Here is an 18176-nt window from a genome sequence, read left to right as displayed (position 1 = left end):
CCTTGGCTAGTATCGCGATATCGATCAGATATCCAGAGTGTTATGTTAATTCTGTCATCTGATTACAATGAAACACAATCACGTGAGCCCTTACAGGGAATAATTAAAAACATAAAAACGACAGCAAAATCATTGTTCAACCTATTGGCATTTTTAACATTTTCATTATTTCAGATAAAACGTATTGAATGTTAATACGTTCTGACTTATCTCCATGACAACAGCATGACACTTTCTTTATCAGGTGAACAGTTTATGTCACTTGATATCCATGACTCGCCCTCATCTACATGTATGTCTTATATACCCATCTGTATTTCCTTCCCTTTTTTTAAAACCAATTATGGATTAGACACACTTTGCCTATTTCTACAATTCTCTTGAAACAGAGCGTTTGAGCGAAATAGTCCGTGAATAAAAATGATACATTTCGCTCCGAAATGCTGCCTGTGTTTGGAGGCGGAGCCGCCAGCCGGCCGAGCACGTGTCGAAGAAGTTTAGTTGAAGATTGTGGATCATGGGGCGGATCGGCGGAAGGAAAAGTAGTTCCTATGCGGTGCATCACAAATAATATACAAATTGATGTAGAAGGAGCAGAAAACATTTGGATATGACTGCAGAGAAAATATGAATAAATAAACAGAAAATATCGATATTTTAACTTGAGAATCGATATTTAAAAATTGGCCGTCAAAAATCGAAATATCGATTTTTTGGTATCGATCCGCCCATCACTACAGTCCACAGTCTATGGTGCCCTCAGGCTCTCAGGCAGAGCCGTGGAGCAGCTGCTGAGAAGGCTCAATCCCCCATTGTGTGGAGTTTGGTTCTGGAGGGGTAGAGGCGATAATTGTTTGTGGAACGAAGGTGTCTTGTAGATTGTGATGTGAGGAGTTCTTTAAGATATTGTGACACATTTCCATGGTGGGTAAGTAGACAAAGTTTGTATTCAATGTGGAGGTGGATGGGGAGCCAGTGAAGTGTCTGGAGAACAGGAGTGATGTGCCCATATTTCCGCACCCTCATAAGGATCCTTGCAGCACTGTTTTGAATTTATTGGAGCTTTTGAAGGCACCTGCCAGAGATCCAAATGAGGAGTGCATTGCAGTAGTCCAGCCTGGAGGAGACAAAGGCGTGGACCAGGCTTTCAGCTTTGCAGAGGGAGAGGGAGGGGCTATGTTTCTGAGATGAAAAGATGCAATTTTACAGAGATGTTGTACATGTGTTTCGAATGACAGGTGGGGGTCAAACTTGACCCCCAGGTTGATAACAGAGTTGGAGATGGTAATGGTGTGGCCAGAAAAGGAAATACAGTTAATGGGGGAGGAATGAAGCTGGTGGATGGTACCAATAAGAAGGGCTTCGGTTTTGGTGCTGTACAGCTGAAGTAAGTTCTCTGACATCCACAACTTAATGTCCTCCAGGCAGCAGGTGAGAGTTGATAAAAGTGTTCGGGAGGTTGGGCTCAACCTCACATAGAGTTCTAGGGTGGTCCTATCCCACAAATAGAGCTGAGTATGTGGCCCTGGGGGATGCCAAATCTCAGCCACATTCGGTCACCTGTGGGGTGCCACAGGGGTCAGTTCTTGGGCCGACCCTTTACAACATCTATATGCTCCCACTGGGCCACATCATTGGCAAACATGGAGTCTCCTTCCACTGCTATGCTGATGATACTCAGCTCTATTTTTGCCATAACTTCAGGATGCAGGGAGGGTGTTTTTTAGATGTGGTGTAATTATTGCAGTTTTCAATGATGTTGGGACTTTGCCACTCTGGAGGGAGTAATTTCTGATGTTAGTCATGAGGGGGCTTTTGTCTGAGACATTAGCTTTTACCAAGGGAGTGGGGAGAGGGTCCAAGGTACACGTTGAGGTACATGTTGTATGAGACCCTCAACTTCCTTCACTGTAGTGACCAAAAACTGTGACAGACAGCCTTCTGGCCTTGAAGTGAGGAGGTCTAGGGGCGGGGGGTTGGAGACAGACAGTGCGGCGCAGATGGTGTCTACCTTAGTGGTGAAATGTGCAATAAAACCGCTCCTCTGTGTGATTGCTACAAGTGTGGGTTACAGTATATGATTTATTATGGAAAAAATTTGCTTTGAGTTGCTGGGACTGTTACTGATTATATTTGAGTAATATTGTAATCTGGCAGTGGAAAGTGCTCTGGAGTAGTTTTTTTGATGTTCCTGGTAGGCTATTTTATGGACAGTTAAGTTAGTTGAAACAAAGTGTGCTCGAGGTCCCGCCCAGCTGTTTTCATCTGTCGGAGCCCAATTGTAAACCACGATGTAGATTTGGAGAAAGTGACCAGCATTGGAGAAAGTAATATCAGCATTTAAATCAGAGAGATTTATGTTTCTCATATTCCTGAAATGGATACAGGGTTGTGGACTGGAAAATTATGTAAATAAAGAGAAGTCCTTTGGAATGATTTTGTTGTCAGAGACACCCAGGTCCTATACTTGGGGATAGAGTTGGTAATGACTAGGTCGAGGGTGTGGCCCTTACTATGAGTGGAGACGTCAACTTTCTGCTTCAGGTTTAAGAAGTCCAGCAGTTTCAAGAACTCTGGGTGTGTGTGGGCAGAAAGTTGAAAGAATTGTTATAGAGAGTGGATGTTTACATTTGATAGCATACCTTCAAAGGTAGGAAATGGATGATATCAGTCCCATTCTCCAAAATGTGATCAAACAGGATTTATTTGATAGCGATTGGACATTAAAAAGTTTAACTTTAGTGTTCAGTGTAGTGTTACTTTTGGTCAGAGTACAGAGAACTCTGGAGTGCACTCCAGGATTCAGAAAGTCCACTCCAGAAATCCCGTTTCGCCTGTTCCGTGGCTTAGCAGTGTTTTCAGTCTCCATGGTGACAGTGTTCGGATGATGTAATCAAGATGCCACGGAGCGAGATTATGACCACAGTGATGGAGTGGAGATCCTGGTTGTGTTGTGAACAAACCCCCGGCCGGATCCTGTGTGGACATAACAGGGTCAACGGAGGAGTCCCAGTTGTTCAATGACTCCAATGTCTGATGGGAGGCTGTGGTAGCGATTGAGAATAATGGAGAATACTGGAATACTAAATACTGGTTTGTTGTCTTTCCTGGGGCCGTCGGGATGGATCAGGGTAGTCCTCCAATGCCCGGTCCCTGCAGGATGCAAGCAGCTCCAGACCTTCTTTGGCTTCGCCAATTTCTACCGGTGCTTCATTAGGGGCTACAGTGGCGTGGCTGCACTGTTGCATAGGCTCACCTCGACTAAGCCTCTGCCTCTGCCTGTACCTTCCCGGCCATGGTCTTACATTGCCATGGACTTTATAACCTGGCCTCCTCCTTCTCAAGGTAGAACAGCTATTCTGACCGTTGTCTACAGGTTTTCCAAGCTAGCTCATGCTGTGGCCCTGCCTAAGCTCCCATCGGCCAAGGGATTGGCCTTGAACATTTGTTCCGTTTACATGGCCTCCCTGTGAACCTGTGGGTGTGTCTGTCAGTCTAAGTTCAGGTTTCCACCCTTAGACCAATGGCCAGGTAGAACGATACAACCAGGACCTTGAGACCACCCTGCGAGCCTTATGCTTAAAGAACCCTGGCTCCTGGGCTTCTCAACTACGGTGGGCTGAATATGCCGATAACGCCCTCGTCACCTCATCTGGTTACTCGCTTTCCAGGCTGCCTACGGCTACCGTAGCCCTCTTTCCCCAGAGTCATTAATCCTGTTGCTGTCCGACTGGGGATTCCCTTCTCCCTACGGATACATCCTGTGGTCCATGTGTCTAAACTGAAGCCTTTCCGAGAGAGCCCAGCTCCGGCCACTGTCCATGACCCTCTTCTGAAATCTGAGAGAGAGAGAGAGAGAGAGCGAGAGAGTGAGATAGAGCAAGAGAGAGAGAGAGAGAGAGAGAGAGAGAGGGAGAGAGAGAGAAAGAGAACGAGCTGACTGGGAAGCATCACCAAACAGATGTTGTTTACTTGTAGCAGAAGCTTTAAAAATATTTTTATTATGATCTCCTACCATTTTGACAAGACAATGGGGGATCAAATGGGGATATTTCTCAACACACATTATTTCACGACAGCGCAGCAAAATCTTATAGTCACATGGTCTCAACATTGGTAGGGACACAACAGTAAACCAAGTTAATTTACTTTATAGATTGGATCTGTATTCTTCAGTGCAGAAATGTAGATTAATTACAAGAGCTTCAACACACTATCTTCACTTTGTACTTTTTTCTCCCTCGTGGCCTTCGAAACTTTTCAAAGAGTAGAGAAGTCTACTTCAGCTAAAGGAAAACACAGAGATGAAGCGAAAAACACAATTAAAAGTACTGCCTTTACATCAGGTCCAGATTTTAATTTAATGTCTGTGTCCAGAATGTTTAAAGTGAAATCTAAGTGATTAAAAAGCTGGTTGGACACCTAGGTCTTTCACTAGCTGTCCAACTTTAGTCTAACTACAATCTGTTAAGGTTCCTGAGATTTGTAGCTTTTACACCTGCCTAAATATTAAAAGGCCTAAATAAACTGCAAAAGATGCAAGGGTAGAGTTGTTCACAAAGCTTATGCTAACATAACTGTAGCCTCCCTGTGGTCACCTACTTGAAGAAGCCAGTCTCCATTTATTTTCCTTTTTGACCTGTCTCCTGTAATCTAAAGAGCAGTTAATGGCATTAAACAGCAGTCTTTTAAATTTCCAATGATATTTTCCACCACAGCCATTATCACTTGTTTCTTGACTGTAGGAATTAGCAAAACCAGCAGAAACTCAGCTCATGTCCACAACATTTAATCCCCTACCTGTCCTCTTAATTCCTTCTTATTAACATGTTTCTTTTGATTAATTATAATAATAATAATAATGTCTGAATTGTAAATCATTATTCTGCATTTTAAACAGAACACAAACTTTGATGTTTTATTTGTGGTAATAGACACCATGTCATGTGACAAGTGTCCTTGAGCAAGACACTGAACCCCAACTTAGTTGCTCCCGGTGAGCATTGTCTAGCTACATAGCAGTTCCCCCATTGGTGTATGAGTGTGTGTGATTGTGAGTGCAAATGAGTGAATGAGAAGTAGTGTAAAGTGCTTTGAGTACCAATAGGTAGAAAAGTGCTATATAAGTGCAGATCATTTACCATTTAACACGAACCAACCAACCACGAAGTCAACCAATCAGATTGCTGAACAATGATCTGATGAAGCTTGTTTCTGTTTACGGCCTGGTGCAGTCAATTTTACTATGTATATGTGTAAAAATGTGTGCTGGGTGGTGGTCTGATTTGGGGGGCATTGCCTAAACCCTAACTTCATAGATCCGCATTGCTTGAAATAAACCCTGTTAACAACTGTGCTCAAATATAACTTGCCTATATAAATCTTTTTCTTTTTCAGACTATCTACATTTGGAGGGTTATTGCAAATGTAACCAAAATGCAAGTCTGTTAAAACTTTTGTTGTGCTCATTTATTATACCAAGTGTTTTTTTACCCAAGTCATCCTAAGGACTCCAGTCCAGCCTTACTATTTAAATGTGCACAGTTGCCACCTCAGCTCAAGGTCTAAAATTGTGTTTGTCACAACTGCAACTGAAGCCTGTTTGGCCAAATCACAATGATGTACCTTTTTTGGGAGTACCTGTTATTCTAGATGTATCACTAAAACTAGCAACATTAATTACCTGGATCACAAGAATAAATCACTTGTCACCATGCATTTGCTGTAAGAAAGTTTTGTTGTACAAATAAACTCTTAGATTTGCTCCTCTGTTTATTAAATCTGCTGTGTCAACATGGATTGATACCAAATTATATACTGGTTTAGTTTTTAATATCTTGCTAAGCTGGCCTTGGGTTTCTCAGAATTTACTCCAGTTGCAGAATATCGTTTATTAGAGATTAGTCTAACTGAGCTAGGTAAGTTTGTAGTTTGAATCAGTTTTATTAGTCAAGTATGAAAACATACAAATAATACAGCATACACAGTCATGTGCAAAAGGTAGTACCCCTTATTTTGAACTTTTATTTGATTACATTATCAATGCAACCGCAAGGGGGCACAAGCCAGTGTCTTCTTGTGTCAGTCCCAAGTCTGGATAAATGCAGAGGGTTGTGGCAGGAAGGGCATCCGACGTAAAACACATGCCAAATCAAACATGCGAATCGTGACAAAGACTTCCATACCGGATCGGTCGGGGCCCGGGTTAACAACGACCGCCACCGGTGCTGTTGACCTACAGGGTACCGGTGGAAATTGGACTACTGTTGGTCGAAGACGAAGAAGAAGAGGAGGAAGGTGTGTTCGTAGGCAGAGAGAGAAGAGGAAAGCTAAGAATCTAGGACTGACAGTAGGGACTTTGAATGTTGGTACTATGACAGGGAAGGCTAGGGAGTTGATCGACATGATGCAGAGAAGGAAGGTGGACATACTGTGTGTCCAGGAGACCAGGTGGAAAGGTAGCAAGGCTAGAAGCTTAGGAGCAGGGTTTAAGTTGTTTTACCATGGGTCAGATAGGAAGAGAAATGGAGTAGGAGTTATATTGAAAGAGGATTTTGTGAGGAATGTTCTAGAGGTGAAAAGAGTATCAGACAGGTTGATGAGTCTGAAGCTGGAAGTTGAAGGGGTGATGTTCAATGTTGTGAGTGGTTATGCCCCACAGGTAGGATGTGAGTTAGAAGAGAAGGAGAAATTCTGGAATGAGTTAGATGAAGTGATGCAGAGCATCCCCAGAGGTGAGAGAGTTGTCATTGGTGCAGATTTCAATGGGCATGTAGGTGAAGGGAACAGAGGTGATGAGACTGTTATGGGCAGGTTTGGTGTTCAGGACAGGAACGCAGAAGGTCAGATGGTGGTTGACTTTGCAAAGAGGATGGAAATGGCTGTAGTAAACACTTTCTTTCAGAAGAGGCAGGAACATAGGGTGACGTATAAGAGCGGAGGGAGAAGCACTCAGGTAGACTACATCTTGTGTAGACGTTGTAATCTGAAAGAGATCAGTGACTGTAAAGCATTGGTAGGGGAGAGTGTAGCCAGACAACACAGGATGGTGGTGTGTAAAATGATGCTGGTGGTGAGGAAGATAAGGAGGACTAAGGCAGAGCAGAGGACGAAGTGGTGGAAGTTGAAAAAGGAAGAATGTCGTTTAGTTTTCAGGGAGGAGCTGAGACAGACTCTGGGTAGTTTGGAGGTGCTTCCAGATGACTGGACTACTACAGCTAATTTGATCAGGGAGACAGGTAGGAGGGTACTCGGTGTGTCATCTGGAAAGAGGAAAGCGGACAAGGAGACTTGGTGGTGGAACGAGGAAGTTCAGGAGTGTATACAGAGAAAGAGGTTAGCTAAGAAGAAGTGGGACACTGAGAGGACTGAAGAGAGTAGACAGGAGTACAGGGAGATACAGCGTAAGGTGAAGGTAGAGGTGGCAAAGGCCAAACAAAGAGCATATGAGGACTTGTATGCTAGGTTGGGCACTAAAGAGGGAGAGGTGGATTTGTACAGGTTGGCAAGACAAAGAGATAGAGATAGAAAGGATGTGCAGCAGGTTAGGGTGATTAAAGATAAGGATGGAAATGTATTGACAGGTGCCAGGAGTGTGATGGGAAGATGGAAGGAGTACTTTGAAGAGTTGATGAACGAGGAAAATGAAAGGGAACGAAGAGTAGAAGAGGTGACTGGTGTGGAGCAGGAAGTAGCAAAGATTAGTAAGAGTGAAGTGAGGAGGACATTGAAGAGGATGAAGAGCGGAAAAGCAGTTGGTCCTGATGACATACCTGTGGAGGTATGGAAGTGTCTAGGAGAGGTGGCAGTAGAGTTTTTGACTAGTTTGTTTAACAAGATCTTGGAGAGTGAGAGGATGCCAGAGGACTGGAGGAAAAGTGTACTGGTACCAATTTTTAAGAACAAGGGAGATGTGCAGAGCTGTGGCAACTACAGAGGAATAAAGCTGATGAGTCACACAATGAAGTTGTGGGAAAGAGTAGTGGAAGCTCGGCTAAGGGCAGAGGTGAAAATTTGTGAGCAGCAATATGGTTTCATGCCTAGAAAGAGTACAACAGATGCAGTATTTGCTTTGAGGACGCTGATGGAGAAGTACAGAGAGGGTCATAGGGAGTTGCATTGTGTCTTCGTAGATTTAGAAAAAGCGTATGACAGGGTGCTGAGAGAGGAGCTGTGGTATTGTATGAGGACGTCTGGAGTGGCAGAGAAGTATGTTAGAGTGGTGCAGGACATGTATGAGCGCTGTAAGACAGTGGTGAGGTGTGCTGTAGGTGTGACAGAGGAGTTCAAGGTGGAGGTGGGTCTGCATCAAGGATCGGCTTTGAGCCCCTTCTTGTTTGCTCTGGTGATGGACAGACTGACAGATGAGGTTAGACAAGAATCTCCCTGGACTATGATGTTTGCAGATGACATTGTGATTTGTAGTGAGAGCAGGGAGCAGGTGGAGGAAAATCTAGAGAGTTGGAGGTCTGCTCTGGAAAACAGAGGAATGAAGCTTAGCCGCAGCAAGACAGAATACATGTGTGTCAATGAGAGGGACCCAGGTGGAATGGTGAGGTTACAGGAAGCAGAGGTGAAGAAGGTGCAGGACTTTAAGTACTTAGGGTCAACGGTTCAGAGCAACGGTGAGTGTGGAAAAGAGGTGAAGAGGCGAGTGCAGGCAGGTTGGAACGGGTGGAGAAAAGTGTCAGGTGTGTTGTGTGATAAAAGAGTATCAGCGAGAATGAAAGGAAAGGTGTTCAAGACGGTGGTGAGACCAGCAATGTTGTTCGGCTTAGAGACAGTGGCACTGAAGAAAAGACAGGAGGCAGAGCTGGAGGTAGCAGAGCTTAAGATGTTGAGGTTCTCTTTGGGAGTGACGAGGATGGACAGGATCAGGAATGAGTACATCAGAGGGACAGCTCATGTTAGATGTTTTGGAGATAAAGTCAGAGAGGCCAGATTGAGGTGGTTTGGACATGTTCAGAGGAGAAACTGTGAATATATCGGTAGAAGGATGCTGAGGTTGGAGCTGCCAGGCAGGAGGTCTAGAGGAAGACCAAAGAGGAGATTTATGGATGTAGTGAGGGAGGACATGAAGTTAGTTGGTGTGAGTGAAGAGGATGCAGAGGATAGAGTTAGATGGAGGCACATGATTCGCTGTGGCGACCCCTGAAAGGGAGCAGCCGAAAGGAAAAGAAGAAGATTTGATTACATTATCAGCAGTGCCAAAAGTTGGGAAGGGTTGTGTCGAGGAAGATAATCCAGCATAAAAATGTGCCAAATCATTTGTGGATTAATGATCTACTGTGGAGACCCTGAACTTACGGGGAAAAAAAGAAAGAACTAAAAAATAGATCTATTTAGCTGAATATGCAAGTTAGCCAGTCAGCTAGTACAAGTGTTACTTCATCATCAGAAGTAACAACTGTATATTAAAAAAGTCATAGTAAAATAATGAAAATAAAAAGTGCATCCACCTTGATAAATGAATTTAAAATTAATTAATAAAAAGTTATTTGTTTTAGTCTTTTTGACATTTCAAATTAGGTGTAATAACTTTTGCACGAGTATAACATAAGAGTAGAATGAAGAATAAGACAAAGCAAAGGGGTGGAGTTCGGTTATGTTTCTGAGATGAAGAAATTTAATTTTATGAGGTGTTGGACATGTGTTTTGAATGACAGGTGGGCTTCAAACTTGACTCCCAGGTTGATAACAAAGTAGGAGAGGGTAATGGTGTGGCCAGAACAGGAAATACAGTTAATGGGGAGGAATGAAGCTGGTGGGGGGTACCAATTAGAAGGGCTTTGGTTTTGGTGCTGTTCAGCTGAAGAAAGTTCTCTGACATCCACGCCTCAATGTCCTCCAGGCAGCAGGTGAGAGTTGATGGAACTGTCGGTGAGGTCAGCTGAGTAGGACCCAAACCACCTCAGAGCAGTGCCAGAAAACCCAGCGATATACTGTAGACAATGAAGGAGAATTGTGTGGTCAACTGTATCAAATGCAGCAGTGAGATCCAGAAGAGAAGTGATGGGAATATATTCTAATGTGTATGCAGTAGTATATATTGTTTACCACACATTTAAGACACAAGGCAAAAAATATCCTGGTACAAAACAGATCCATTTCTACAGGTAGCTTCTACTGGGACAACAAAGGGTTGAACAGGTATCCAAACTACATCATTGTTATTATTAATAATAATGAATGTGCTGTAATTATTAACCATGTAAATATTTAAAGGTTTATTCATATTTCTGTCATACCGCAATTCTGTTGCTGTCAGGGTCTTGTTGCACTTCCTGTCCCTGGACTTTTATTTTGTGGCCCCTTCTCCTTACTTCCTGTCCTTGGTTCTTTTGCCCAGCTTTGCCCTCGTTGTCCCTCATTGTTTGCACCTGTTCCACCCTCTATTTATGTTCAGTCTTCCCTTCACTCCCCTGCCAGATCCTCGTCATTGTTAATGTGGTCTCTGTTATTGTGGTCACTGTCTTCATCGCGGGCATCATTGTCGTCATTAATACCCTCACCAACTCCACAGTAGACTCTGGACTTTTGGTAAAGCCTGAAACTTACGTTTCTCGAACTCTTGGGAAATTTGGACTCCTGCATCTTGGACTTTGGTATCCTGGACTCTGTGTTTCCTGTGTGGTTTTGGTCTGAGGTTTTGCCTTTTGTTTAATTCAGTATTTTGGTCTAGTCCATAGTTTTTCTCCGCTTGTTTTATCCAGGTTTCTTTCATGTTTAGGTTTGCTCGTGTGCTCTTCAGTTTGCCAGTGCCTTATGTTGAGTTTGTTTGTGACTGCCTCCCTTTAGTCCTTGTGTTTATGTGCTCTAGTGGTTTAACGTTTATCTGTGCCTTATTTACCCAGTAGCCTCTGTTAGTTCTTTCTTCTCCTAGTCTAACTTATTCCCTGACCCTTAGTTGTGTTTATTCTGGTCATTCTGTTCCCCTCTTGTTTTCAAGTTAACTCCTTTCGTGTGCTGGTCCTGTTCACCATTTAATTCAGTCAATAAAATCCCTTTATTTGCAATCCCTTTCACGGTCTCTTTACTTGGTCCCTCCCTTAACCAAAAACCCTGACAGTTGCAGCTCCAACCAAAGCTCCTGCAGATGATGGATTTCATCTCCCCCCAGAGTGTGAAATAGGGACAGTTTCTGCCCTTGCATTTGTAAATTACCGGCAAATTGTCTGATCTATACAAAAATGGAAAGCAAACAGATTTGTTCCCCTTTAAGAATGTATGTTACACCAAGTTCAATATATACTGTTAGTGCTTCCCATATTCCTCCTGCTTCACGATGTTTTCCATGTCTCCTAGCAAGAGTGAATTCAACAGCTGAGACAACAAGAGCCTACAGTTTAAAGTGTTTACATTTCCTTCATATGTTTTATTTGAATGATTTCTCATTGACAAATATTGATCCAGGGCTGAAACTAGCCTGTCTCATTTAGGGGTGCAATAAAAATATCAGGGGGGCATAAGGTTACAGCAATACCCATTTTTGTTTAATAAGGTTTTATGTGTTTCCACATTTGTAACACATTTTAACTCTTAATTATATCTGTATATTTGAGACTCGTAGGTTATATGGTAACAATGAAATCCGAATCAGAAAACTGTTTGACAGGCACAGTTAAGAACACTTTACACTACTAGGAATTTGTCTTGGTGTCAGGTGCATACACATAATCTAGAATATAAAGTTAGAACGCAAAGTTGTGACAAAAAACAACAGTCATATTGGAGAATGTATTCCATCATGGTAGTGTAGAAGTTCATAACATCTTGATAGGGAGGTAAAACCGCAAGAAGTACAGCCTCTGCTGAGCCTTCTTGGTTTATTAAACCTCACATATTTAAAGCAGAAAAGAGGCTCCCGTCTGTCATGAACCTTTTGAGCAAGTAGGACCTCTACAGATTTACAATACATCTTGTCTTGAAGCAACGGCTTATGGTAGAAAATTGACAGATCCAGAAAAGATTTTGGCTGTGAGAAAATACAATTTCCAGCACTGTGTTCATCAGGCCCAGATTTTCAAATTCAGAAATTACTGTAATCATATGGTTGTGCTAAAACACAGTAATAAAAAGCTGCAGACGTTATCAAGGAAGCCTAGATTGATCTATTGGTAGATTGGACCAATCTACTATAAATTACTTATAATGCCAGGTTTTCAGATTCGACCTGCTTTATATTTAAAAATATTTACTAAGTCAACTGTAAAGAATTGAAGGATCAAGCATGTCCCATAGCAGTACCATATAGATTACCCAGTAGGTTAAAAACCACACAGGTCTAACAAAATATTATTTTCAATATTTTTTTATCACTTTTAACTCCTTTTTCCCCTGTTAACTGAAACCACTTTGCCACTTCTGCATCTGCCTCAACAAGCTTCACATAACTAATTTATTTGCCATAAAACAACAGGAGCACATGGCTAATTTACATTTAAAGTTACTTCCTACCAGCATTACCCATCAACCCCCTGACAGCATTCTATTTTCCTCTATTATTTGATCTTATTCTTATTCTGGTTAGTTATTTGCCATTTCTGTTGTTGGAATTCAAAGTTTGAATTTTGAATACAGTAAACCTTTACGTATATCTAAGTTTACCATGAAACACTATGACTGTGACACAAGAGCTCTGGAGAGGGCATTTTAATTAGCAAATGAACAGCTTTATTAAAGAATGTCTCTGCATAGCTGCCAATCCAATTCTCAGTTGGACTTCTTGGGAGGCATTGACAGAACCCCTACACAGTAAGACACATTTGAGAGTCTATTTTTATTTATTTTTATAGAAAATAAAGTTGCACTCTGTAGATTTTAAGTTGCAATGTGTTGAGCTCCCAGGTTCCCCCCTAATCCTCAAGGGTAAATAAAGAGCTAATTAATGCCAGTAGCCTCCAGATGAGTGGGACGTGAGAGCAGTGAGAGAGACAGGCCACGTGCCACGTGCAGGGATGTTTTCAAGAGCTGTTGTTACTCAGTCACACTAGAACCTGTTGCATTGCTTGTCTAATACACTAATGTTATGCTGCCAGGTACAGTGAGGCTATGACCGATAAGCTTACATGCAGATCGCGTTTCACGCAGAACTGCTTTTTGCCTGAGTAAGACAGAGACAGCATGAGAAAGGAGTGATTAAAATATACTGGCTTCTTTAGTGAGCGGACTGCTGGACAGCAGCGCCTCCACAAGTCGCCGCTAACAGCTACTTTAAGCTAGCTACATACAACCGGGCCAGGACAGGAAGTGCGTCCATCTAGTCGCTAAATTCAAAGCGCAGCTGCTACTCGCGGATAACAGGAGCCCCTGAACAAGCAAGTGGGTTTCTGTTGAAAAGCCAAACCGGAAGTGGTGTTATTGTTTGCCTCTAACTTGGCACCGGCGCCGCTGCCAATAACCTCGCAGCTGAAGGAGGGACTTTGTGGAGCGCTGCGTTGGTGGATGCTGTACAGCCAGACAGAAAGACCAGGGACTTGAAGAAAAACACTTTTCGGGATTTTCAGAGACTCCAAGGCTAAATTTGCCAGACGACATCACACAGCAGACAGACAACAGATCGCTAAACATGAAGAATCCTCTGTACTGGGCTCTGCTGGTCGGGATGAGCATCCTGCTGATGGAACAAGGTAGGTGACAGAGCACTTGTTATCGCTGGCGTTCACTCTGCTTGCTTGGGACTGTTTGTCAATTTCTGAAGTTCCTTTCGCATGCTGTGTGGGATCGTTTGCCTACACTTGACATCCGGATGCTTGTCACCTAAGCTTCAATTATGCGATTAGAGAAGCGCTTTTGAGCTGTTTAGGTGCTGGTGCCTTGACTCTGTAAGTGCCCGAGTGCGCTTTGCATGGATTTTAGGTTAGGTTACAGCCTTTTCTCTTCTGTGGAACTTTATTCCTATCAAGGTTATTCTCAGCTGGTAGTTTTGCTTTAGTTGTGAATTTCTGTAATTGAAACGAAGGATAACAATTGACTGTGTAAGCATCAATCACACAGCTCTCTAAATTATTGCACCTACACTGGGCCAATTGTGTTTTATTTATTTATTATTTTTTTGGCGCTTGTGGCTTCTGCTGCCCGCGGATCATCTTGACGCATGCTAAATCTCCTGGACTGGAGCTCTTTGCTTTAAAGTTGATTAAGTATTAGTTCCTAATCCACACTGACTTCGTGGGCAGGTCATCTAAGTTAAGCCATGTATTCTCCGGGCAGGCACGAGGGCTTTGCTGTTGCGGTTTCTGAGCTTGTTTACCTGACGGTGAGAATAACTGGACTGTGGCAAAAAAAAAAAAAAAAAAAACAACTAAAAAAACCTAAGCTCACCTAAGCAAAATGACAAGTGCATATTTAACGGGTTTAATCGAGCCACTGTGTATTTACCTTTGTTTGTCTTTGAGCTCCATCAACAGCCCACAATAAAACAGGGACTCCAGGAAAGGTCGATGCTTGTAAATCCTCCTCTGATAATGGCCCCTGAAGTCAGGTGATCAATTCAATAAATAAATAAAGTGAGTGGGCACACAAATGAATGAAGTGGACAAATCAATAAATAGGAGGAAAAGAGGGAGAGCTGTTTCTTTCTCATTAGTTCTATTAGCCTCACTATATTTTATTCGGCCAGCAGCCCCTCAGCTCTTTGTAGTCCCACAAAATGCTGCCCTTCAGAACCAAAGTCCTCCTCAGTATTTGAGAAGCCTAAATAGAGCAGCTCAAGATTCTTCGTAAAGAGCCTTAACAATGACATATGTTTATAAAAATGATATCAAACCTATTTCTTTAATAATGGTTTATGTTTTCTCATCAATATGTATCAGTTAAGTTAAAAGTATTATAGTATTTTCAACTGTTGTGAATGAGGTTTCTTAGCATGTAAGTATACTGTATATACTGTCTAAAGCTAAGACTCACCACTTTTCAACCTAATTGTCAGTGGTTAGAAAAAGACAAGTGACTCACTCTGTGTGGTTTAGTAGATCAGAGAGAGCTTGTTTTACCCCACTTAATGACATTTGCTACAAAATCTTAATGTATGTTGCATTATAGTATAGCCTAGTCATTATTTTTTAGAAATAGTGTCAATTAAATGAATGCTCTTGCTTACCTGACAGTAGTTTGAAAAACACACACATTTCTGCTGAAACAAGCAGTCAGGGAGACAGTATTTAGTTTTGTGTCAGTTTGTGGCGCTTTTTTAAATGTCTACATTTAATAGAGCTGGAAAAAAAATGTCCCTTTCCTCCCCACTTCAAGTCCAATCCATTTTCCAGTCAGCTCTGAAGTTGTGCTGAGTTCATTTGCATATCAGCAGATCTCTTGCACAATCAGGGATGTGTTAGATTAGATTATATGAAAGTTAAATGTTCCCCGTGGGGAAATTGGGTCACTGCAGCAACAGAATAGGGCACAGATAAGGAGGATGAAAATATACAGAGCAGTTTTGATAAGATAAAAAAAACAAAAAACAAAAGTAAAGAACATATGGAGGATAATAAATTAATGAAAAGAAGATTTACAGATGTACGGTGTGTGAGGGTATGAGTGCATGACCAGCCGTAATAAAAACTATTTCTTTACTACAGTCATCTGTAGGGTTGAGGCTGGATACTGCAGCCTTTTATCGTATTCCTTTTTCAACCTAATTAGCTTCTAACATTTGCAAATGACTACAGTTACACACTCAGTGATTCAGTTTAGATCTGTAATCACCTTTTGTTGGCTGAGAAACCAGAGCATTTTGGTTTTTAGTAATGGTCTACAGTAATTCAATTGAGACAAATTTCTTGCAAATAAACAGCCATTGTCTAAGTACAGACCCCAGATTGCAAAGAGCACATTAACCAGACAATGGTAAAAAGTTTCATCATCTTAATTATGTAATTATTACCTGATATATGGCTATCAGGCAGTCAATAAAGAAAGAAACAGGGGGCTAAAATGCAGAGTTTTGCTGTGCCCTCTGTCATCCGCCTATTTCATATCTGGGGGTAAGAAGGGTGGTGCACCTGTAACAAAACCCAAAAGCAATGTCATGGGTGCTGCAGTACACATATGCCTCATTTCACCAAGGTGGAAAGGAGCTCAGATTTATTCAGGGCAAATCTGAGGTGCATGTCAGATTTAACAGGGTTATATTAGCAGAAATGCAATATAGGCTAGTATTCATAATGATGTATGCTTTAGTGTAAAACATCTAGAAAAGACTTTACTTTTTAAATCTATATAGAAAATGAGTAACCTTTCACAAAGACACTACTCTTTAGCAGTAGCAGCAATAGCAGTGTGAACTGATCAGTCATAATAATACAACAACCTGATGGTTTTTATGCTGTGGTGAACAGGGGGCAGCATGTAAAAAATTGTACACTGGCAGCGCTTGTCAAGCGTCAGAACACCGAGTGTATCACGGCTTGCTGTATATGGGCCTGTGTAGCTGCAGACCAGTCAGTGCTCATGCTGACCCCTGTTCACTGCAACATTCAGAATTCTGCTTAGAGAATACACTCTTAACTGTTCTGTCCTGTATTCACATTTTGATTTATAATAATATAGTTTACAGTGTCTTTTTTACATTTTTATAATCTGTTTATTTTTCTTGTGTAGGGCGAGACATGTCATTCAGTCCTTCATGTGCATATGTATTCTGTGTCCCTATATTTTTTTATGTGTCCCCCCAGCTGTCAAATTAATGCAATTTTGTAGAGAGTACAAGTATTAAAAGAAGGTACTCTAGGTACGTACCTCATAATGTTACTTGGGTGCAGTATTTGAGTAAATGTACTTTACATTACATGTGCACGTTACAAGCAATTGCGATGTTTGTCATTTCAACGAGTGGATGCATCACTCACTTGCTTACACCAAAACGTGTTGTAATAATACAATTAAACCAAGAGAGAAAGAACAGTTTTGTCATGAGATTGTTGTAGCTATGGAACTCTAAGACCTAAAAATGGAACTAGTCATCAGAATTTAACTACATATAAAACGAATATGTTCTATTTTGTACTGTATATAACTATAATGAGTACTTTCCCATTACCAAATTCAAATCATTTATTGCTATTTGGGTGTGCTGTTCTGATTTTTTTTAACAAATGTGACCACATTTTTTAAATAGAAAGTAGATTGTCTACCTGGTACAGTTGCTATTTTCATGGTCTGATCATGAGAAATCAAATGAATGCAGCTTGTGCACATCATAAATATTGGGGGGGAGAGAGACAGAGAGAAAGAGAGAGATAGAGATACTTAAGCTAAAATACAATGTAGAGCAATATGCAGTATACCCTGCAGGTCAGAACTAGGCAGGTTAGGGGGATGTAGAGAGGCAGGGCAGATCACAGGAGCAGAGAAAAACAATCCGGAGCGATTGATAGAGACAGTAAGGACTGCCTGGGATGAAGCGCTCTGGTAGTTGGCTGGCTGAGGCCAGAGCCAGTGTGGCAGGAAGCACTGTACATCTGGATGGCAGTCGACACGAATAAGTGCTTGAAGCGCCTCTCGGTGCACCTCGAGGGGATGAGCCGCAGGCTAAATTTGCTGCGAGGCTGCGTCAGCTCACTGGAGAGAGGGTGGGAGGCTTTGTCTAAAGTGAAGAACAGTTCATATTCCAGTTGATGCATTTTCACTTTTGTCCTTCTTGTTTCTGTTTCTTTTTTTTTTTGTCAAAGAGGAAATAATTTCCACTAGACAACTGACATCACATTACGTGACATCATTATGTCATGCTGTTCTTTGGCTGTCTCGTGGGCAATGGGAAAATGAGTGTGAATATGTCAAGGTCAGCCTCACTGTGCCCTTCACTGAATGCAGTTTTGCATTATTTTCTATCATCCTGTTTGCCTAGCACAGGCAGTTTTACACATTCACCATGACAGAACTGATTTATGCTTGACATGTGAGTCACACAAGAAAACAAGCAGGAGTATAAGGAAAGCGTGCCTGGAATAAACTGTACAGATCTTTTCATGTTTCTGTAAGGTCAAGCAGAAGACTTTATGTGACTAAAACAGAGAGCAACTCTTTCTTTTGTACAGCCAGTTTTACTCTTTATGTTATCGGACTGAATATGCAAGTAGCTTCAGAACGCTTCCTCAAATAAGGAAGGATCTAAACCCCAACAGTTGATAATCTGAGCAAACTCCAACATGTCATCATGTTATAGGAAACATGGTAAG

The 18176-nt window shown here is 41.8% G+C and overlaps 1 protein-coding gene across 1 annotated transcript in view; it reads left to right on the top strand.

Moving 5' to 3' along the window:
- The first annotated feature begins 13400 nt into the window (after positions 1-13400).
- ntm (neurotrimin) overlaps positions 13401-18176 on the top strand; it is a 438896-nt gene continuing 434120 nt past the window's right edge. Inside the window, exon 1 of the mRNA XM_067494550.1 lies at positions 13401-13628. Coding sequence (XP_067350651.1) covers positions 13568-13628 — 61 coding nt within the window. The 5' untranslated portion in view covers positions 13401-13567. The remainder of the gene's footprint in view (positions 13629-18176) is intronic.

The sequence above is a fragment of the Channa argus genome, chromosome 24 (genome assembly GCF_033026475.1).
Source record: "Channa argus isolate prfri chromosome 24, Channa argus male v1.0, whole genome shotgun sequence".
Classification (NCBI taxonomy): domain Eukaryota; kingdom Metazoa; phylum Chordata; class Actinopteri; order Anabantiformes; family Channidae; genus Channa; species Channa argus.
Note: the sequence above shows the minus strand (reverse complement) of the source record. Positions and strands in the feature narration are given on the sequence as shown.